The 23791-nt window shown below is 41.2% G+C and overlaps 1 protein-coding gene across 2 annotated transcripts in view; it reads left to right on the top strand.

The window, feature by feature from the left end:
• Positions 1-23791, top strand: part of THRB (thyroid hormone receptor beta) — a 206144-nt gene that overhangs the window by 118608 nt on the left and 63745 nt on the right. The window contains exon 2 of one of the 2 annotated variants that reach the window (XM_088026411.1): positions 20163-20423. In XM_088026411.1, coding sequence (XP_087882537.1) covers positions 20234-20423 — 190 coding nt within the window. In that variant the 5' untranslated portion in view covers positions 20163-20233. Of the gene's footprint in view, positions 1-20162; positions 20424-23791 lie in introns of those variants that run through there. The other variant, XM_088026413.1, reaches the window with a different exon arrangement.

The raw sequence follows: 23791 nt of genomic DNA, 5'->3' as shown, positions 1-23791 counted from the left end.
TTGTGTAAATAAATTAAATAACTTCCATTTTGGCCCTCAAAAGAATGTAACTCTCTGGTGAGCTGAAGCCACAGATTATGGTTCTCAGTCTGGACTGCTCACCTGGGGAGCTTTAAAAAAAATTCCCGATGTTGAAAATACTGAACTTTTCTCAAAAGATTGAGGTGAGGATATAAGATTTATAAAAATAATTTAACGCAGGGTGTGTCATATTGGAACACAACATAGACGTCTGGAAGGAGTACCAGGTACATCATAGACATCATTAATGTTAACTTAATTGTGAAAAATGGCCCATACAATTAACTGAACTATAATGGGGCAACAAAAACAGATGTAAATGAATGTTTATAGTTTTTTTTTCAAGTTTGTTTTGCAGGTTGGCTTACATTTTTATCACTTTGTTTAGCTCATTCCCATAATTCATGTTTTCTCTTTAGTGTCTCATTCAAATTCAGCATCCTATTTAGGATTTCCTGCAAGAATTTTCTATAGGACTTAAGACCTTTCTTTTTCTAAACCTTGAGAGACAAGAAATGCCTCTGTTAGTCCTTATTACTTTATGGAAAGATTTTTTTAATGAAGCATCAATCTAAATATAACATTTGAAGCTAACAATTCACACAAAAGGAAATAGATAATTTTTAATACAATCTCTTCCTTTCTGCAATCCTTGATAAAATAAGCTTCTTGTTGGTATTATTTATTTCTTCATTTTTTTTAATAGGCATAAGTTCCTATGCCAGCAAAAGCCAAGGGGCCGTACTAACACAGTATTTTCCTGGATGCTTCACATTCCCCAGGATGTAGGATGTAATGTGATATAAGCTTTTGAGGTAGGAAGTAACAGCAGAAAGCAAGAGGGAGATACAGGTACCCCTGCTGCTGCCAATAAAAAGAAAGAAAAAAATACGGGTCTCCCATCATTAGATTTCATTCTCCTTTTAGAGTGTCAAATTGTGGGTCCCATTTTTCTGCCAAGACCCTCTTGTAACTTCCCACACATACCTCCCTGGAACCCTGGGCTTCCAAACATTTTACCTGCCAAATTGCATTTATCAAATAATAGAATTCATTGCCTATTTTTAATAATCGAAACATGTAATCTAATATTTTGTTAAGCAGGATCAAATGAACAGTGATCCCACACTACACAGATATAAAGACAAATTGCTATATATTTTTCAAAAACCAGAAGGCATCAGATTTTTCATGAAAGTAGCATAGCCTGCTTCATATCATTGTATCATTTCCCTTGGGCCTTTCCAAACTTTTTAAATTGTTCATAGTTTTCTTCCAATACTATTTTTATGGACCTCAAGTTAAGACCCATTTGAATGAGAAAATTCTGAATATTCTGTTCTCCAATTTTCTCAACACTAAGTAGGAATTATACCCCTATATTATTTAACTAAATAGAACTATAAATGAAGCCATCAGAATACCAATTACTGCAGGCACTAACTTTAATCAAAAAAGTCATTCAGTATTATTATAAAGTCATTCTTCAAAGATTAAGTCTATGTAAATGAATATAAAATAGCCTACCATACTCAGTAATGCATAATGAAAATATTCATGAGAATTTCAATCATTTGATACTGTGCTCCAAATTAGATCAAGAAATCATTGGCATAAATCAGAACATTAGCAAAGTCTTTGAGTTTTTTCAACAGAAAATTCTAATTAAATTTAACATTAGAGCATCTAAGATATTGGATCCTAGGCATACAAACATAACTAAGAAATAGTCCTTACCTTTGAGAAGCTCATAGTCAAGAGATCACAATTTCTGAACATATCAATACCTATTTTTTAACAACTAAAAAGACTTGCAGAGGTTTAAAACTAGAAGGAATCTTACAGACCATCTGTTCCAACACCCTGAAATTACAGGTGGAGAAACGAAGCCCATGAACTCCAAGTAACATGCTTTGGGCCGTGCAGCAATGCACTGCACAGATGTCTCAGATCCTCTCATAAATGATTCTTCACACCTCTCACTCCTTGAGCTTCCATTGGCTCTGACTGCATTTGTAAAAGTTTTAAGGATAAAATAGATAAGAAAACTATCCAAAACCATAAAGGGTTTATTAGTAAAATGATGCTCTCTGCTGCAACAAGGAGAGCCCCAACCTCTCAGCAACTTCATACAACAGAACTTTCTATCTGATGCATGTAAAGTCCAGTGCCACATGCTCCTGATTGGTGGGTAACATTCCCCATGGTCATCTGGAGACCCAGGCTCCTTCCTTCTTATATTCCCATTCACCTCTAGGACTTCATAATTTTCTCCATTGAACAGGAGAAGGGAGAAAATAAAATGAAAGGAGGTATGGACTTATTTTATGGGCCAGGCCTGGAAGTGGTGGTGCCCAAGGTTCTTATTCATTCCATTGGCTAGAACCCAGTCACACGGCCACGTGGGACTGCAAGGGAGGCTGGGGAATGTATTCTAGCTATGTGCCCTGGAAGCAGACAGCACACAGATGTTGATGGTGAGGCTGTGTCACAAAGGGCTATACAACTGCAGGAGCATATTACAGAAGTAAGTGAGGTCAGGAGGGACCTCATCTTTATATTGAAGTCATCGTTGTTTAAAAATGCCTGGTACAGGGACGCCTGGGTGGCTCAGTCGTTAAGCGTCTGCCTTCGGCTCAGGTCATGATCCCAGGGTCCTGGGATCGAGCCCCGCATCGGGCTCCCTGCTCGGCGGGAAGCCTGCTTCTCCCTCTCCCACTCCCCCTGCTTGTGTTCCCTCTCTCGCTGTCTCTCTCTGTCAAATAAATCAATAAAATCTTTTTTTAAAAAAAATGCCTGGCACAGTCCTCTGAACATCCTCTAGGTAACATCAGCATCTGTAGATAGGGCTAGGATGATCTGTTTTGGCCACCATGTCTAGTTGCTTCTGGAGTTCGCATGATAGTGTGAAAAGAACACAGATTTCAGAGCCATGTATCCTTGAGTCGCCATCCCCAGTTTGACCCTTATTCACCTTGTGAATTTGAGCACATTGCTTAAGCTCTCACAGTTTCAATTCCCTTATTGTAAAAAGAGGGCAGAAACCATCCTTGGAGTTGTGGCGAGAATCTAATTAAATCAGTCAGTAAACAGCTATCGAGAGCCCCCTACAAGACAAGCCTCGTGGTATGCTGTAAGGGAACAGCAGAGATGAAGGGGGGAGCACAGAGTCTAGATCAGTAGTATGTGTGCAGTCGTTGTCACTAGCAGGCCCTCAATAAATGGGAGTGCTCTGGCTTCCCCTGACCACCCTCCTCTGCACACTGCAAATTTGTTATCATTTTGTTAGGTTTGGGCCCGATGCATCTAAACTAGGAAGACAGGTTTATCCTTACAAATTCTGGAATAAGTAATAGAATAAATTAATGAATCATGATGCCTCCGAGAGATGGAAAGGTCAAGTGGAAAATGCTTTACTTGTTCCTGTCGTTTGGAAGTGAAAGGACTTGGTGAGAATTCCATGAAGCACGTTTCATATGTGAAGGCATAAAATGTAATGGCTTGTGCTACACACAAGTCCCAGCAAGTCTCCTCACACAGAGAAACATCAAAGCAGAGGGCACTCTTCAAGGCTGCTGGCCTTTCCATTGCAAAGGATCCTTTACAAACCAGAGAGAGAGGGTCTTCGGAGGAGGTGCGCAGGCCCCTGAAGGCACCGGGCAGTAAGGGTATAGCAGCCCGGCCTGTTGGCGGACAGGCCGGGAAGAGTGTGCAAGGCACCCCACGAGAAGCCAGATCACAGTATCTGCAGGCAGCCACTGCCAAGGGCTTGCTTTTCTTGCTGAGGCTCTCGCCAGACACCCCACCTGGAGCAACCCTCACCTCTGGCCCTCCTTGACTCCTTGTCGCTCAGCTCATGTTTTATTGCTTCCTATGATTTCCAAATAGGACAGAGGAGCTTTACGTTTGTTTTGTTTGAAAGCCTGCCTTTTTTTTTTTTTTTTTGAGTCTCTTGCTTCATCCCTTCCATGAAGCTCTGTTTTATTTCTCTTTATTTGCTTTTATCTTTTTCTTTTAAGTGCAGAATAGGATGGGGGAGCAGGCAAATAATGAGGACAATATGTCTGTAAACCAGGAAAGTATATATCATATTGCCCAAACCACATCTGTATGGCTGACCCATTAAAATGCAATAGGAGGACCAAGGGCAGAGGCCTGTGGTCAAATTCACCTAGGGTCCTGTGTGGCTTTACCTTTTGAGCTGTGACCTATGGCAAGTTACTGTCCCTTTCTTAATACTCAGTTTCTTCATCTGTGAAATGGAAAGCGTTGTTATTCATCTTGATATTAGTGTAAGGGTCAAAAAGAAATCATGTAATGTGCTTAGTAGTAGGACTGGAGCATTGTGAGCCTCAAGTAATCCATGACAGATACCATCCTCATCATGACCACCACGTCAGTACCTCCAGGCCAAATGCACCACTCCTGCCAGGAAGGCTCAGTGGAAATGCAGCTGTCTTGTTGTCTTGCCTCAGACACATTAGAGGATGGACCTGATACATCCCACTACCATATGCCATCCAGCTCTCTTGAACAACCCATTCCATGGTCCAAGAAGTAAAGAATCCTAGGTGTGAGTCAGAGATGAAGTGGGGAGCCCAGAGTCTAGATCAGTAGTGTGCAATCCTTGTCACTAGGAAAGTCCAGTCCCACTTTACAGGACTGATCCTTGAGAACTGTCTGTTCATTTTAAATATCCCTTGCAGATGTTTGTGGAATAAGACACCACTGAAAATCCATTACTAAATATTCTAGAATCCTTCTGCTGCTGGTCTGCCTCCACAACACATCCAACTGTATTGTTCCCTCCTTTCCTGACAAGGATTTCCTAAAGATCCTTTTGTTCACGGTTCTTAGGTAGTCCCTTCTCTTGCAAGAACTCAGGAAACATTGACCAGACCCGCCACGGGCTTAATTGTGTTTAGGCAGGGGCAGTTGTAGCCACGGTAGGTTTTCTCTCCATTCAAACTAGCAGTCCATAGCAAGTTTAACAAATAGAGACCTGCTTCAGATTCTGTATTTCCAAGATGACCCTGTCAAGCCCCAGCCCTTCACAAGAATTTTCCATGTGCCACAAATTCATTGAAGGAAGGCTTTTGATCGCCACACGTGCCAGCCTGAGCCTTGGAGATATGGAAGACGGGGTCTGCCAGTTCTGGAAACAAGGAGGTTGCTTCATCTGGATGAGGGCCACCTGGCTTCATCCACATTCACCCCAGACGGTCTCAGCTCTCCCTGTGTCCAGTTGGTATTGTTTGTATTCGGGGCCATGGGGCAGCAGTGAGGCTTGGCTTTGCTTGTCACTGTCCAAAGGTTTTTGAACTGGGGTGAGCTCTAAGATCCCTCTTAGCCCCAACTGTTCTCTGAATTGTCCTACTCAGAGCCTGCTGGGTGAAGAGCAGTTGAGCTAGTTAATTTGCCTGAAACTCGGTACGGCGTATCGCCGCATACACGTTCTTCCCATACATGTCCCTAGCTGAAGGTCAGGAGGACAAGGGAACGGGATTCATGAAGTCACCCCAGTGTGAGATGGCCAAGGCAGGATCACTTCAGTTTGGCACCATAAGACACTGGTATAAAGAAGAGTAAAACCTTCCATATCTAAGCCTTAAAATGAGAAGAAAGGACTCGGAAGCTCCTCCCCGCTGCCAATTATCTTGCTCATGCTGTGTCTGCTTGACTTGCTTTAAATAAAAGCCTATGCAGCCTGCCATCCAAATATAGATCCACAGCAGTCCAGAGAGAAGACAGCCTGGCACTTACGGTAACAGGGACATTTCAAATACCTAACAAATGGGCCCTATCATACCAAAACCCACAGGTCAATATTAGCAGCAAAGAGAAAGTCAATAAGGTTTGCTTGGGGCATAGCAAGCTTCTTACAGTGTTTCTTCCCTTGCTGGAAAGCAATCGTGATCCATACTAAGTGCAAATAATTGCTTGTAATAAAAAAGTATTCATGATTATATTCCATTGGGATCACATCACCGGTTTGCTTATGTATATTATGACTCTAGAAGGTGAGCAGTGCTCCGTAAATTTCACCATCTTCCCCATCCACTAAAAATAAGTGTCCATGTTATCATGGACTCCTCCCTAAAATGTCACAGATTGGAGGGGAGTTTAGATGAAATTAATGTCACTTAAAACACAGGTGTTCCTGCTACTGCTGACTCTATCAGTCATTCATACCTCAAGGTGTGTTAATTTAATCGGACTTTTCCTCCCGGATTCAGTGACACTGACCAGCAGGGTCTCAGAGCAAGAGCACTTGGAAGCAGAGACCATGAAGAAAACTCACTTCACAGTTTGCGGGCAGCGTCTCTCTGCCTCAGCACTGCTGACATAAGAGGGGGAGAATTCTGATGGCAGAGCGCTATCCTGTGAGTGTAAAAATTTTCACAGCATCCCTGGCCAATATCCACTAGATGCTGGCAGTGCGCACACACTCCCCCAAGTTGTGAGTGCTGAAAATGTCTGCAGACCTTGCCCACTGTCCCCAGGGAAGCAAAAACCCTGGCTGAGGACTGCTAGCCTTGAAGCATCCATGGTAACTTCGGTCTCTGTATCTGAGTCACTGCATCGGTCCACCTAATAACCCTTAGACGGAGGTAATGTGCAAGGAACGGGATTTTTCTTCCGGAGCATCTTCCTCCCTTTGGCAAGTTCCTGCCTCTTCGCCCACGGTGCTCATCTTCCAGGCGAACATATTTCTAGAATGGAGGCAGTAGTGGACAAGGCAGCCACAGGAAGTAAACTGCCCATTCTGCGTGAGGGAGCAAGTTGGAATCATTTTGTGACACCTTCCACTTACTGTGCCATGTTGTCCTAAACGAGTATGCCAGTGAGAACACACAAGAGAACGGGCCATGTTTAGGTTGCAGAGACACACACACACACACACACACACACCCATGTTGGTAGTACAGTTCCCTCTGCAAGAAGCTGTCATCTGCAGACATATCCGGGACGAACAGGATAATTGCTAACAGCACAATATTTTTTCTTCTTTTGGTTATGATTTGGTCAGAAAGTATCACAAGCCAGACTTTCATAAAGCCGAAGAGTATTTGTGTCTCAAGCTGTGACATTTTTTTCCCCCAAAAATCATGCCTTTCAAGCTCCCAAGCATCGGTGTTCTCAGACACTATTGTTCCATTGCTGAAATCAGACAAGCCTGTTCATTTGAACATAATGTCCTTCTCACATTTCAAAAGCAATATGCCTTTGACTCCATTCTTTGTGAGAGAGATTTTGCTTGCTGAAGCCATGTTTCCTGAGGAAATAGATGAACGTCTCTCAAAGCAATATTCATTCTAAGAAATGAACAATTCCAATAGGATTTCCCGTTTGTCATCAAGCCAGCTTGGCCCATCCTGAGGAAGATTCTAAGCACAGCAGTGCCCTTTAGCTAGCTTTGTGACTGTGGACAAATGCTTTACTTTCTGGCCTACAATTGCTTCATCTGTGTCATGTAGCAGCATAAAGGGTATGAGAACAGCTTCCCATTTACTACCTGTAATTTTGGGGAACATCTTTAGTTCCCTCGGCCAAAGATTTCTCACCTATGAAGTGGGGCTAATAACAACATTCTCCTTCACTGTGTCATTGTAACGAGCAAATAAAACATAGCATGCACCTTGCCTGGCACACAGCGGATGCTCCCTCAGGGTTGGCTCTCAATATCATAAACTCCAAATGAAATGATCTTTTTGTCCGTTCTAAATTATTTGGTGGCCTTTTAATCTTCCACATGGGCAGCTTAGGAAGCAAACCAATTCTTCCTTACCTTGGTCATTTTAATGGTTTTGTTGGTTGGTTGGTTGGTTGGTTTTGCCTTCTTTCTATGCTCTTGGGCCACTTGGAGGCAGAGCCCATATCACCATAAACACGAACTTTTTGAAGAGTCAGCAGCAGCAATCAGTGGGGGAAACGGAATCACTTCGTGCCCAGCTGTCTCTTGTTTGGTAAATTTACTGGAAAAAAAATTTTTTAATTAGAAAAACAGCTCTTAATATTTGAGGTATAGAGTGAAAATGTCAGAATTTGAACCAGCATTTAGATTGAGCAATAAATCATTGCTGTATACTTTAAAACATATGTTTTCAGTTAAAAGACCATGGGACAAAGAATCAAAAGACCCATCCTGCCTCTTTGCCCATCTGGGTAACTTTGAGCAAGAAAGTGACCTCTCCGGGCTTTAGTCTCTTTATTTCAAACCTCTAATTACATATTTTTGTTGACAGTATTTAGTTCTCTTTCCTGTGGTGATCATCTAAGTCATTTGGTATTGACTTGCCAAAGTCAATAGAAGTGTGGCAGAGTCAGTCAGACCTATCTGGGTACGGATCCTGACTTTATTATTTACTACTGTGTGACCTCAGGCAAGTTGTTCAATCTCTCTGTGCCCTAGTTTCCTCATCTGAAAAAGGAGGATAATATTTCTATCTCATAGAGTTATAGTGAAGATTAAATGTAAAATGCTCAGAACAGGTGCCTGGCATAAATGTTAGCTATTACTTTGATTATTTTGTTGGGTGTCTCTAGAAAGGAAAACTTGAAGAAAGGTGAAATTCTAACAAGGAAGCTTAGTGTTTGGATTTTTCCATTTCACGTTCCACATTTACCAACTAACCATTTAGGAAATAAAGACATTAAAGGCACTTCTCTTTAATTTCCCTAACCTGCAACCATCAAACACTATTTTCCCCTCTGATTCCTGAATAGGAAATCTTATCTCTAGATAGTAAATATTAAATTGCTCCAAAGTTTAAATTGAGTAACCCCCACATGTAACAAATTCTATCTACTTTACATGGAGACTATGCCCCTGGAACAGAGTATCTGAAACATCCATGTGCTTGGGAATCACATGAAGATCTTGCTAATACAGATTCTGATTCATCATTTCTAACGAGCTCCCAGGTGATGTAGATGCGGCAGGTCCCCGGACTACATTTAGAGATACTCACGAGCCATCTGAGGACGGAGGGGGAACGGGGGCACCCCTGGCCTTCATTGGGAGCAGACAGGCTGGAGAGGGGCAGGACTGCAGGAATTCGTTGCCCCACACCCTCTCCAGCTCCAGCCTTGCCAGCTGTATTTTAAGCAGTTGAAAAGTTTAAGAAAAAAAGAACCAAAAAGGTGTTAAAATGAGAGAAATCCCACCTGCTTCTCTTGATTTTCCTGCACTGTAAAAACACTGTAGAACAGATCGCACCAAGCAATTTAACCCATCTGCACTGCTAAATTATCTTCCACAAGATAGGCTGGTAGAAAACAATTTCATTCTCTCCTTCATTTCTGCTGCTGGGGACCTGCTGGGGCAGGTGCTCAGCCAGACCCTCCCAGGGAACACGACCTACCCCGCATGGCATTGGGTCATAGCACTGGGGCCTATTTAATGAAATAAATTTTTTTATGTATTTAATAGTGTTCAGAGGGCCTGAAAACGTCCCCAAAGTACCTGCCTTCAAGGAGTCCTCACAATGTAAAAAGTCTCACCTGCCATCCTAACCAAGAGTAAGGAACGTGTGGGTAACGTGGCAGGGCTGCTATTCCTGAACAAAGGGAAAAGCAAAGTTCTCCAGATTGAAATGTTTTCCCCTAAGTGAAGGAAATATCTACATTGATCTTGATGCTACTTATTTTCACAGAAAAAAATATGGAACATGAAAGTGAGATTCTATGAAAACCCAGAGAAGGGTCAATCCCTCGCCCTATATGTTATTACACTTTAACACCAGCATCTATTTTTGGCCATTTTGTTGATCCCTGAGTTTAATTTATTGAAAGACTATATGTGCTTTGCTGCCAAGTATTTAGGGTGTGTCTATAATATTGATCCGATTACCCAAGGGGCACATTTTATCTTTTTATTTGAGAAATTGTAAATCTCAATTTGTTCTTTATCCACAAATTATGCCCCAGTCCCAGTTTGCAAAGTTAGAAAAGGCTCACATGTATTTCCTACTCTGGGAAGGGGTATTTCGAGTGTGGAAACATAAAATGGGGCCAGTCTTACAGACTACCTTATGTGTTTTTTGTTTTTTGTTTTTTTTTTTTTTTGAAAATGTGGGTTCGGACTGCTGGGGCAACAAGAATAAACATGATGATCTGAACTTTCATCCAGGAGAAATCTAATCCTGGCAGTAAACATCTGCTCCCTTTCATGTGCATTTGTGGCTCTTTAATATGAATGTTTTTGCTACAGCTGTAGCTTGTCTAATATCCTAAATGGAATCTCTGTGGCCTTTAGAGTAATTACTTCAAAGTTTAAGTCATCCGACCTGAGGATCTTCTGATTAAATCCAGTATGAATTATGGAAAACCGAATGACCGTTCCTAGGGGAGGATTCCACTGTGTCCTCTGGAAAGTACCTTCCGGGTCTCTGGGGCCTCCGGCCAGTGTTCCAGCAGGGGGCTTGCTCCTGTGTGGTTAAATCATTGTAAGATGTCGTTCGTGAACCTGGCCGCTGACACATATGCACGCACGGCCCCTCCACGTGGAGATTCCACTGTGATCTTGGAACACACGTTTTGTTGTTCTGCGTTTAACTTTCTTTCAGCTACGCTCTAAAATGGATTAACATGCACCCCTTTAAAGGTTCTAAACATACACTTTTTAAAATTTTAATGGTTTTCACCTATCAAGAGGTTATCATTGTAGTTTCTAGTTTCAGAATAACTATTTGAGGTTTCTATAGCTATGATGATTGTTTTTCGTTTGGATAATGATTGCCTAATGAAATATACAGGAAAACTGGAGACCCAGGAGGAGCCAGATAAGAAAAAGATTTGTTTCTCTCTGAGCAGCTCCCAGATCTCACTCATTTAATGGACTGAGAATCCCTGCCAATGAAATAAGAGAAACCCTCTGTGATAGCAAACTTAAATTCACCTGTGCACAGGGGCAGAGAAGCCCAGTCTCAACAAAAGGGAAAATCAATAAGCAGGTGCTCTGTAAACGAAAGACAAAACCATATAGCAATGGAAGGCAGCCTATCTGAACAAAGAGGCCAATTTTGCCAGACTTTGCCTACGAGAAGATATTCCTGAGGATGCATTTCATGTAACCAAAGGCTGAGCAAGGACCTCAGTAGATCCTCATTTATAAAGTTTCAGGAGTGAATTAGCAGATGAGTACACCCTGATTGGAAGATTTGAGCACATTTCATGGACCTCAGTATTCCATCCATTCATTCATTCTATACACGCATAAATACAATGCTAACAAAGCTTTCTTTTTAAATTTTCAAATAAAATGCAAATAAAAGGTCATCATTTTCTTCTCAAATCCGAGAGTCTAGTTTCCTTAGAGTCCTCTGCTCCAGATCTTGAAATATCCTTAGACACATAGCACTGGGAAAGGAGAGGAAATGAAGGAGAAAAGTTTTGGGGAAACAGTCTGGGGACCAAGAGAAGATCATGAGAAATAGCACTTAGCTGAGCAGGAAAAGGGTAGAACAAGCACAAAGGGGAGAAGAATTCTTTCACCATTTCCTGTTTGCCACCGAGCTGTGGATGAGCAGGAGGGAGCCGTGGAGAGTGGCTGAGTTTAATTCAGTGCCACGCAAGGTAATGAGCATTCATTAATGTGCCCAGCCTCGTGCTGCCTGCTGGGGCACAAAGCAAACAAGCCACAGTCCCAACTACCAAGGAGCTCATTGATCTAAAGAGGTGAATTAATAATTACATACACTGTAACCCCTTCTAAATAGAAACAGGAATCTGATAAATTCCCTCCATGCTTATTTCCTCATTGGTTAAAATGACAGACACAATACCCATCTCTTGGTATTGGAATGCAAGTTAGATAATGTATGAGAAATGCTTAAGATGCTACCTGGCACATAGTAGGTGCTCAGTTAATAGTACTTTTTATTTATGGTGCCGAGTCCGTAGGCTCGCACATAGTAAGTGCTTAGAAATTTTAGCTGTCATTATTAGTGTTCCTATTATTATGCCCATAAAGTACCTTGTGCATAATAATAAATATGGTTTCCTTCCTTTCTCGTCCTCCTTAGTCACAATTCCTATAGAATTGTGAATTGTGAATTCCTGTACAATTGGAATCCTGGAAGGCTGCTCCCCAGCTGTGACCCACGGCCCCTGTGCCCCACAATGACCAGAACATTCCACTCCATTTTGCAGGCTTAAGTTGTGGAGAATACCGAAGTCGTAGCTGGTCACAGTGTCAAGGGCCATCCGGTGCTTCATATTGGGAATGCTAACATACATCAATAAGATATCAGAAGCAACGTGTGATTACACATTATTATAACAAATAATAAATATTTTTCAAAGCAAGAGGAACTCACCACTGACTAGAATAAAGGCAGCTGTGTGGCTAGAACCCAAGCTGAGCCGGACGCAGGGAGGGGCTGGTTCATAATGTTTGTGTGGATTGAGAGAAGGAGGGAGCATGAGAATGGATCCTCCAGGTTCCTTCCCACCCACTGAGAATTGTGGATTTGCTCTGTGCAGTTATCAGTGTAAAAGAGGAGGGCAACACTTCAAGAACTTACTGTATTTCTGTTCAGTGGTAGACCTTGTGTATGTCAGCACATGTAATCTTAACACCAGTGCCGTGAGGGATTTTCACTCTAGTTTACTCATGAGACTCAGCAGTCATGTAACCCTTCCCTCACAATTCTTGAAAGTAGTAATAGTGAATTTCCTTTAAAAATAGTCAACAGTTTAACTTTTCTCTAATTTTGGAGAAATCTCCCTCCCTTGACCAAATATTCCAAATTCACAAGTCTCATGGCTTCCACTAAGCAAGTGCTGCCCCAAAGGCCTTCATAACTACAAGTGGCAAGCCAGGCTCTGCAGCCTGGGCCACTCTTGGAGATTTCCAGGCCAGGCAAAGCCGCCCTAGAGTATCCCAGGGCACTGGCAAGCAAGCCAGCAGCCTGCTCTCTGGGGCCTGGCCCACCCATCCCAGATGACGAGGATATATTGCTATGTCAGAGGGCCTGAAAGGGTGGCATTGAGACACTCACAGCCATACTCTGGCGTCCCATGTGAAGCTCTTGTCTGGGCAGCAGACAACAAGCCACACCTGTGGTTTAGGCAAAGGGTTTCATGGGAGAAAAATGCCAGAGTAAAAACGGTGGGTTTACCCAGTCCGAAGACTAGGACGAATAGAGCCATCTAACTGCCCCTCCTGCCTTCTCTGGGCACAGAACACATCTCAGGTCATGCTGCAGCATCTGGTTATGGCCAAGCCCCCTTTGTTGCAAAACGTTGAGGCAAACCAGTTCTGGCAGACTGGGTCTCGTGTAGAGCACATTATTGCTCAGTGCAGAGAAATTCCTAGATAGGTAAAAGTCCATGTGTGCTCTGTTTAGCTTCCAGAGTATTCTGACCTGTCTATATTATGTTCAATTGTTTCCAAGTAATATTTATTCAGGTCCTCTCATGTTAAGGCACTGTGCTTGGAGCTGTGAGAACTGAGAGATGGATAAGTTGATCAGAGTCCAATAGAGGGGGGAGAAAAGTGTGGAAACCATCGACATAATACAAGGAAAATGTGGTGAGTTCTTGCCATACAGAGGAGATGGAAACAAGTATTATAGATATTCAGGAGGGAGATCCAGAGAGGCAAGAGCAATTTGCCCAAAGTCACACAGCTGATAAATGCCAAAGCCAGAATTTGAACCTTGACAAGCAGAGCCCAGATTCTTATCCTATCCTGCCTCTAAAAAGCAAAACAGTTTTCATTTTCTCCTGCGGTTTTGAGAAGATAATACTAGTAGTAGAAAATCTTCGTTGAATTGGTTTTCATAGTTTTGAGTCTTCCTTACGACTTACCAGTGGCTTTTAGATAAGAAAACGGGCATAGAGTCTGTACCTGGGAAACAGTTTTCTCTTTGCAAAGTTACCGGATTATTGGGAGATAATCAATAATGAGGGCATGATGCTAGGCACTATGTCACAGAAAGGAAAAAAAGAAAGAAAGAAAGAAAAGAAAGAAAAAGAAAGAAAAGGAAGGAAAAAAGGAAAAAGAAAGAAAAGATAACATGTATGTAAATGGTTAGATCATGAGGTATGGAGTAGAACATGGGTGGAGAGAGATACATGGAAAGTGTTAATGGATGTTCAGAGGGTGGATGGATGGTTCAAGAAAACCTAAACAGTCACCTTGGCCTTGAAGGTGGTGGAGAAGGGGTGAAATCCCATGAGCAACATTATATTGCCACTTTACACATGAAGAGAAAGGAGGCTTAGAAAAAGGAAGTGATTTTCAAAATTAGACCCTTCAGCCGTTACATGGAAGAGTGGGACTCAGATTTCCAACCTAGCCCTCTCCTCTCTCCACTGAAACAGAGCCACCTCCAGGGCGGTACAGGGATCCCACCCCTTACTTTTACTTTTGATTATCTTCCTTGAGAAATGCAACCCTGATATGTTCCATAAAAGGGAAAATCCAACCTCCAGGTAAAAGGGGATGTGGGGTTGGAGCCCGGTAATTGTTCCTGGTACATCAAGAGGAGGTGAGGAAGTATTCGGAAAGGGCACCCCAAGCTTAGGGAGGAGCTTCTGCAAAGACACTGGTGGGAATGAGTATATGTTAGAAGAAGCCCATGCGGCCAGAGGACAGAAAACAAGGGGCTGAGCCACAGGAGAGAGGCTCGGTGGGATGGACTAGGGATAAATCCCTTGGAGCGTCTCAGGCTGCAGTAAGGCCTTAGGACCTCATTCCAATATTGATGGAAGTCATCAGAAGGTTGTAAGCACCAGAGAGACATGTTCTGAAATGTACTTTTAAAGCTCACTCTGGCTACTCTATGAACAATGGGTTGTAGGTGGCTCAGAGTGAAAGCCAGCAGACCAGTTACAAATATAAATGAGAAAATTGAATGGGACAATAAACATAGTTGATAAAGAACTTCCAAAGAACTGACAAAAATGATACCTATTAATAGGCTAATGGCTACTAATCAAACTAAAGCAAATAATGATAATATATCTGTTAACAGCACGAAAGGTATGAAAGAGTAGATGAAGTGCTTTCTCTGAATTTCAGGTTCCTAGTAAATCAAGCAGTGTCTCACTACGGACTTCCCTGGATGTTCATGAAGATGAATAAAAGTATCTAGTTCAGGATTTGGCCCTTAGTGAATGCTCAGCCAAGCATTAGTCTCCTCTTCTGCATGACTCCACAAATAAAAATCAATTGATATGTACATAGTCTGAGAATTTGGTGAAGCTAAAACTTATGGGCCTGAATAAAAAATTAGAATGGAAATTAGAGACATCATGCTAATAGCCTGAGCTATCCAATGATAATTCTACACACTCCCTGGGCTTGCAAAGCATATCATATACACATCCCCCTAATACAGAGTATGGTTTGGGGTCTCAATGCCTAAAACTAATGGCCTTTAATGCAAACTAAACACTCCTATAATGAGTGCCATGAAATCCCAGCTCACTCAGCTGACCCTCTCTGACCACTTGGTCATAAGCCTATTTCCTTTGCTTTAGTGCATTTCTAAGGTATCAGCTCACTTTTGTGTCCTGAAATACTTGAATATTTTCATATAATTCTCCCTTTTTTGATGGACAGACTTCTTTTCTATCATATTTAATGTAATTTCCAGAGATAGGTTGTTCATAGTTATGTTAATGAGATTTAGGTTTGTTTCTTTTTGCAAAATAACTTTGTAGACCAGCGTTGTGTCATTCAAAGCCAAAAGAATTATAATCATCTAATAAAAATTCAATCATTCGATTCTAAACTCTCTTGAGAAACAGGCCAGGATGTGTCTAGTTCTTTTAGTAACAGTTCACATGTTCCTATCTAGTTATTACCTTTAATTTTGTTATTAATTTGCATCATAACTGACAAATTGGTTAATTGTCTTGATGCCTAGAATTATGAAGTATCAAAAGCCAGGTATTAGCTGGGATCCATTAAAGAGCAAAGATTCATACTTCATGCGAATAACATGATCATTTGTAGAATCCTCCTTTTAAAAAAAAAATGTATCTCTACTACTGTGCACATTGTGTCCCAGATAATGCCCAGGACAACAAACTTTTTAGGTGAACACTTATTTACATCCATACCCCCGATCTATAAGAGAACATCCAATTAATATCTGACATTTTTATTGAAATAGAGTTGACACACAATGTTATGTTAGTTCAGGTGTCCAACATAGTGATCTGACAAATCTACATTTTCTGCTCTGCTCACCACAAGTGTAGCTACCATCTGTCACCACACAGCGCTACTACAATACCATCAACTATATTCCCTGTGCTGGACCTTCATCCCCATGGCTTATTCATTCCATAACTGGAAGCCTGTACCTCCCACTCCCCTTCACCCATTTTACCCACCCCACACCGTCCTCTCCTCTGGCAACCATCAGTTTGCTCTCTCTGATTTATTTCACTTAGCATAATATCCTCTAGGTCCATTTATGTTGTTGCAAATAGCAAGATCTCATCCTTTTTTATGGCTGTGTAATATTCCTGTGTGTGTGTGTGTGTGTGTGTGTGTGTGTGTGTGCATACACACCACTTCTTTATTCATTCATCTATCGATGAACACTTAGGTTGCTTCCATATCTTGGCTATTGTAAGTAATATATTGTACTTATATCTTTTCTAATAAGTGTGTTTTCTTTGGGTAGGTACCCAGTAGTAGAATTACTGGATCATATGGCAATTCTGTTTTTCAGTTTCTTGAGGAACCTCCATTCTGTTTCCTATAGTGGCTGCACCAATTTACATTTCCACCAGCAGTGCACCTTTCCCACCTTTTTCTCCACATCCTCGCCAACACCTGTTGTTTCTTGTGTTTTTTATTCTAGCCATTCTGACAGGTGTGAGGGGATAGCTCATTGTGGTTTTGATTTTCATTTCCCTGATGATGAGTGATGTTGAGCATCTCTTCATAATATCTGACTTTTAAATCTTCACACAGTTGATCCCAAAACATCGATGAATTGTTTAACTATAAAGTAACTTTACTTCAAGGCTGTGTAAAACAATAGAGCCTAAGAAGGACTCTGCACCCTTATCTGAAACCTGCCAGTAATTTGTTTTCCCACCTTCAATTTTCTTAACCCTGTGGATCTCAAACTCTCTTGGAATCAGAATTATCTGGAGAACTTAGTAAATATACAAATGCCCTGGGCCCATCCCACTTCTATAGGCCTGGTCTCTGTGTTCTTTAGTAACACCTCAGGTAATTGTCACTCACCAAAGTTTGGGAATCACTGGCTTAATCTTTTAAGATTTCAATCTCTTTACAAAGACATACTTCATTGGTTTGAGTTTGGGGAGAACCAAGGGATACAAGCATTAGACAAAGAAATATCAGGATACCCCTGAAAACCAGTACTGCCAAGTAAACACATGTAGAGGTAACTTACACTTCTCACCAACAACAGCATCCTCAGGAGGCAGAATTTAAGGGGCTCAGTATAGTGGGTATCTTATCCCTCCTTGGGAATGGAATAGGAATTGTATGTGTCTCCCTCTTCTTGGAAGGGTAAGAATCAAGAATCCTCCTTAAATAAAATCCGCCTGAGCTTTCCCGTGACCCAGCCAAGACTTCTCAGTCCCTGGGTTTCCCAGCAGTGCCCCAACCAATAAACCTACCAATCAAGCAGCTGAATATCATTATCATGAATGGAATTACAGACCATAATTACGAGCCTGTAAATGCCTCCTGTGAATTAAGCCCTTTCCCCCAAACCGTCTCAACTTCTTTCCTTAGGAAAATGGAAAGCAATCCTATCCCTTGCCTCACCCCAAACATAACCTCCCTTGCTTAGAAGAAATACCTGCTCTTACTGGCTCAGGGGACATGCTGAGCAAGCTTTAATAGGCTGTGCTTTAAGGAGGAATGTCCCCTTGGGTGGAGTCCCTTTCAGCATCTCTCATCCAAGCATGGCCACTAGCTCCTTTCGCTGGAGAGAAGTGACTATCCACTTTGGGGATATTTCTTAATTTCTGCTTGATCAAGGAAGTTAATACCAAATTTTAAGAATTTCTGCAGAAAAAATCAAATGTTGGAGGCTTTGCAAAATAGTGTGATAACTTTCACATTAAAATGGAGCTTTACAGGATACAATTTACCGAGGATTTAGAGAGTCCCCGAAAATAAAGAAGACATCATAGAAACATGCCTGGGTCAGAAGGCTTTTCATATCTGTGGAAATAAAATGAATACTCTTTAGGCCCAGAGTTAACTCTTGCATTCAGTAGCTTTATATTTAGCTCATAAAAACCTCAAACCCTCAATGGATAATAAACTTGAATGGATTCTACATAGATATGTTTAATTTGAAATGCAACACAATCTCCCAAGATTTTAATCTGTTGTTTTCTTTTAATGGATAGGGAGAATAGGTGCCTATAATTGCACCAGGAGCTGGCTATGGTTGAATCCAGAGTTTCTGATTCACCAGGCAGTGAATAATGTCATATAATAATGTAGAGAAAGAACTCATGACCTCACACAATGCCTAGCTTACCCATTTGCATAGGGTGAATTTTCAGGGCTCTTCTCTGAATAAGATCAAATGTTATTTCCCAGAGCTGTCACATTATAGAATTTTTTTGCATGGATTTATTGCTTACTGGCCATGTTATTTCAAGCCACAGCATTTCCATTTACTGTGACAAAGAAATCATGGGTTGATTATTACTTGGTAGTCATTGTTCACAGTCTCCTCGTGGAGTAGAAAGGGAATGTATATGTATTAGAATTTCCACATAGTGACCTGAAGACTCAAGGCAAAGGGCAGCCTCCAAAGTGACTGAGAGTAGATCACGTTTTTAGAGAAACCATCCTAACCGACAACTGAAGACAATTAGTCATTTACAGACAGAGCTTATGAAAACCTAAAGCATTTTGAGCCCTTGCATTACATAATTTAAAAGTCATTTTAAGTGTTGGAAAGGCAGCTTAAAATTCCCAATACTATGCACAGATCAGGATGGACTTGTCTCTCTAATATGGGTATCTTTGCTCCTTTGGTAATTTCAGCAGAAAGGAAAATTCACACATAAATGATAGTCTTTCAATCACTGTATATGATCACTTTAAAAGTAGAACTCTATTTATATTGTATATTTCTCATTTTGACAGACAGGAGCCTAAGCATTTCTAGAAATATGGATGACCAGATGGATTATGTTTTTTAATGCATATGCATATACAAATATATACATTAGCCTGCTCATTTTTGCTACCTTATATCCATGTACAGTAAAGATATTCAAGGAGGTAAAATTTGCCACCGGGGAAGGTTAGTGTAAGAAAGTTTACATTATATTATTGCATTATATTATAATATTCCATTTCTTCCCATTTTCTAAAGGGTAGATCTTCAACTCCCTATAAATTAAATAGGGAAAAAAACCACAATATACATAAATAATTCATTGCCTATACCTCAACCAAAGAGATTCAGGGCTTATCACTCTATCATTAGGGCTGTTAATCTGCTCCCGCCACCCCCCACTAAAGGACTATCTGCTTTCCTTCATTGGATCTCATCGTCAATTTGGAACTACATTGAAACTGTTTACAAATTTCTATCTGAAGATCCAGTCTCTTTGTCTTGGGCCATTGGGAGTAGAAGGTTGTAGGGAGGACTGAGTTGTCACTCCCAGAGGAACCACGTGAGCATGTCCCACTTAAGTAACAGGGTGCCCCTCAGGTCAGCCTGTGATAAAACCCAAGTCAAACAAGGCTGAATCCTGGATGTTTTATGTCCTAAGGATCTGAAAAGTGTTCATGGCCAGCCCTGACCCTCAAGACCTCAAACGATCATCTAAGCAGTCACATAAATTGGTGTAAACTTGCTCTTGGGCCATTGCTGTGGAATCCTGGCTGGTGAAAATACAGCCTTTCCATTGGAGGAACTAATGTCTTTCTAGGCACTAAAAATAAGGGGGAATGTGTTGATTACTCCGACAGGCAATCCAACTGTGGTGGCTAAATGCCCAAGGCTGACAAATTCTGTATCTTATCACTGCCGTCAAGGGGAGGTGCATGTGAATACTGTCAGCCCCAAAGAATTGAGAAACAACGTGCCTTCCAAAACTGCAACTCAACAAAATCTTGACAATGCCAACAGCTCATCATCTCGTGTTTTTCAACCCTCCAGAAAATGGCCTTCCAGCCTGGGACAAACCAAAGCACTGTCCAGACCGAGAACACGACTGGAAGCTAGTAGGAATGTCTGAAGCCTGCCTCCATAGGAAGAGCCATGCGGAGAGGCGCAACTCATTGAAAAATGAACAGCCGTCACCACATCTCATCCAGACCACTTGGACTAGCTCGATATTCCATCTGGACCATGACGATGTGAACGATCAGAGTGTCCCAAGTGCCCAGACCTTCCAAACAGAAGAAAAGAAATGTAAAGGTAACCCAATTTTTATTAGACCATAACATCATGTTTCCACAAGTGAAAAAGAGCTCTGTTGTCACTGTGTGCTCAGCTCCATTTATTCCAATGTATGGTATCCATGTGTTTTCCCCAACTGTTCTGTTGCAAGGTTTCTTTATCCCCCATCCTCTTTTAAACATAAATAAATGAGTCCCAAAGGAAAGCAGTTAATTTCAGTTGCATGTTGCGTTGGACACTTGGGGAAAAGACATTTTTATTTCTCTAATTAGCAGAAGGGTTGTTAGTTTTGGCTTTAACTCTGTTTTTGCATCTGAGTAGAAACAGACATTGCTATCATTCTGTAGCTACTTGTGTGTGTGTGTGTGTGTGTGTGTGTGTGTACATCTCCTTTCCCAATTGTGCCAGTAGCTAATGGGATTTCAAAGACTACCTTTAACCCAAATAGACAATTCACGCTCAAAAGAGAGGTTTTAAGTTGTTTTCTTTTACTCATTAAATCCTTGTGTCATCTTCCTGAAAGGCAAGATTATGGTGTTAGGAGGTTGTCACCTCATAAAAAAAGTGTTAAACTGGCCTAAGTTCCTGATTGCATTAGATTTAACTGGTCTTTACCTCAGGGTGCCTCACCCGACAGATGTCTTTGTGCTGATCGCGTTACTGTCTTAGGGCTCCCCAAAATGTTTGCTTTGTAAATTCATTGTATTTTTAAATGTCCACGTTCATGTGACTTTCCCTTGTTTTGCAATTTAGCATGGAGGGAAAATAAGCTCTTTTTTGGTTCTTCTTGAAGGATTTTGACTCATGATAAAGTTTTAAATTGTGTATTTGTAAATCTGGCAATCATCCACCAAGATATATTAATGAAAGCTTGTAAAGCCTCCTACGTATGAGCCATGAGAGACTTTTGCATACTGTTCTAACTCGAACATAAGCACATGATTATATTTATCCTGTCAAAAAAGCGCTGTTTCTTTAACTTTTCTGAAAACACATCAAAAGCTCCTTGGAACTACCAGTTGACCCAAGAAGTTGAGTGTGTAGATCATTTCCGTTGAAAAGAGAATTATCTAAAAATAATAAAATAGTGGCATGAGCTTTGATTTGAGTGCAGTCAAAACTATACATGTTCTTTTTGGGAAGATTTGTGTTTAAACTACCTCTCACCTTTAGTATTTGGGAGATTTGAGAAACTGAAAAGGATACTGAGAAAAAGAACAAAATAAGTTTGTTTAAAGAGTCAGCATATGAGACGTGTGTGTGTGTGTGTGTGTGTGTGTGTGCAAATTTGTTTGAGATATAATTGAGATTTAGTCTTAGAATTTGTAACCAGATTGTGTCTTCAGATTTTATGAGCTGGCATCAAAACCATGTCAGTCCTTGGCTAACAGTGAAACACCAACATGAAACTGTAGTGTCCCCATGATCTAAGAAATTCACAAACTAAATTTGATTCATTCACAGCTGGCACCCATGTTCACTCATTCATTCGTTCATTCATTCATTCATTCATTCATTCATAGGATCCATCTATGCCTCTATCACTTACAAGAAATCTTGGCCTTGGGTACTCAAACTTCCTAATACAGTGTACTTCTTTTGTTGTTATACCTTAAAAGCAAAAGGAAACAGTCTCTATTTGGATCCAAGACCCTAACTGTAGTGCAGTGGTTAAAACCACAGATTTGGGCTAGAATTCTAGCCCTTCCAGTCTGTCCTTGAGCAAACTTATGTGATCATTGATGGAATTAAATAAGATAATGTATTTAAGCATGCATTTAATATAGTACCTCTCCTAAGGGCTCTCTAAATAGCAGCTATCATTATTACTGTGATCAGTATTATTAGCTATGCATCATTAAGTCACATAAATTCCTTGTGCTGCACTGTGTGCCTGGTAAGGAATGGAGAAGGAGAAGAAGCCAGGTGAGTATTGGCTAGGGCATGACGTTTCGGGGTGGATTCGAGTTGATAATCCATTTTGCATTCATTCAGTTCTCCTTTGCTAAAAGAGAACTGTTTAATAAGAAAATATAATTAAATTATTACATTAAAGTCCTTCCTCAAGATTCTCATATTAAAAGGAAAACAACTAGGGAAAACTCTCCGGTAGTTTCTAGAGTAACCAGCAGGGTTCATCTTGGCATGAACGTGAGGCAAGGGCTTGGTTCAGCATGAAAATGCCACGGGAAAGCCTATGTTGTCATGGCCCATGAATTTGATAAACTAAATCTTACTCATTCACAGTGGACACCTGTATTTAGTGAGGCACCAGGGAGGCCAGAGAAATAACCTGATTAGTCACTTTGTTCTTTTTGGAGTTGGTTCTTCTCCATCTTCTCTGCTTGTCTGCCACCTGCATAAAATCACCGTGTGGAGAGTTCTGTTTGGATGCCCCTTTACGCTGGGCATGTATTTCCTGGCTTTCTCTGTGCAGCCCCCAGGCATGCTTGATATCTCAGTCCCGGCCTACCATTCCATGCATTCATCCCATCGGTGTTCATTAAGTGCATACCCTGTATAGGACATTACCCTTGATGTCTGAGCATGAAGCAATTGCATCGAAGCCAAAAGTACATCCAACTAGCCCCATTCCAAGGAGCCCAAATTGACTTGATAAGAACTAAATGGCCCTGAAGGATACAAAAAGTTAAGGATCTGCAGTACAAGAGCCAAAAGAACAGATTGCCTGCTAGAAGTTCCACAGTAAGCCCATCGCTCAGGTCAGCCATACAGCTGGTGCAGATCAGCGCACCTCGACGTGTGGTTGGTGAGTGGGTACCCTCCTACAAATTGTTATTATTCCTCTCTATGGATGCAAATACAGAAACTAAGAGTGAGCTTTAGAAACTTTTATAGCAATGTGGCAAATTACTGCTGACATTCAAATACATGATCAGTGGACTCACCTCACTGAACAGGGTCTGGACCAGTCAGGAATTGTCAAACTCGCCTGGTGAGTCATGCATGGCTAGAGCTAGGTAAAAGTCTTGTGCAAAAGAACCGTGTGCTGCACTATAATAGACCAGATATATTTTTAAATGGTCCTTCAGTTCAAATAATTTGAGAATCACTGATCCGTGCATTATAGAATTCTTGATGTTTTTTTCTTTTGGCTTATTTTTGGTACATAGTTAATGTTTTGGTTTTCAATTTGGGTCTGAATACTGCTTTCATTTTAATCTGCATATAACTGCACTTCTCTCTGCTACAGTCATTCTAAGGAAATTAACTGGTAACACATTTAACTGGAATGAGAGCTCTGGAGACTTAGCATTCTGCCACAGCCCACAGTTCCAATCCGCTTGAGTACCAGAGGCAAGTGACCCAACCAGCAGCAAGTGACCCAAGCCACCCTTCTATCTCCACACTACACCTTCCCTGGA

The sequence above is a fragment of the Eumetopias jubatus genome, unplaced genomic scaffold, assembly GCF_037043125.1.
Source record: "Eumetopias jubatus isolate StellerSeaLion01/CBP00866 unplaced genomic scaffold, mEumJub1_p1.0 scaffold_1, whole genome shotgun sequence".
In the NCBI taxonomy this organism is placed as follows: domain Eukaryota; kingdom Metazoa; phylum Chordata; class Mammalia; order Carnivora; family Otariidae; genus Eumetopias; species Eumetopias jubatus.
Note: the sequence above shows the minus strand (reverse complement) of the source record. Positions and strands in the feature narration are given on the sequence as shown.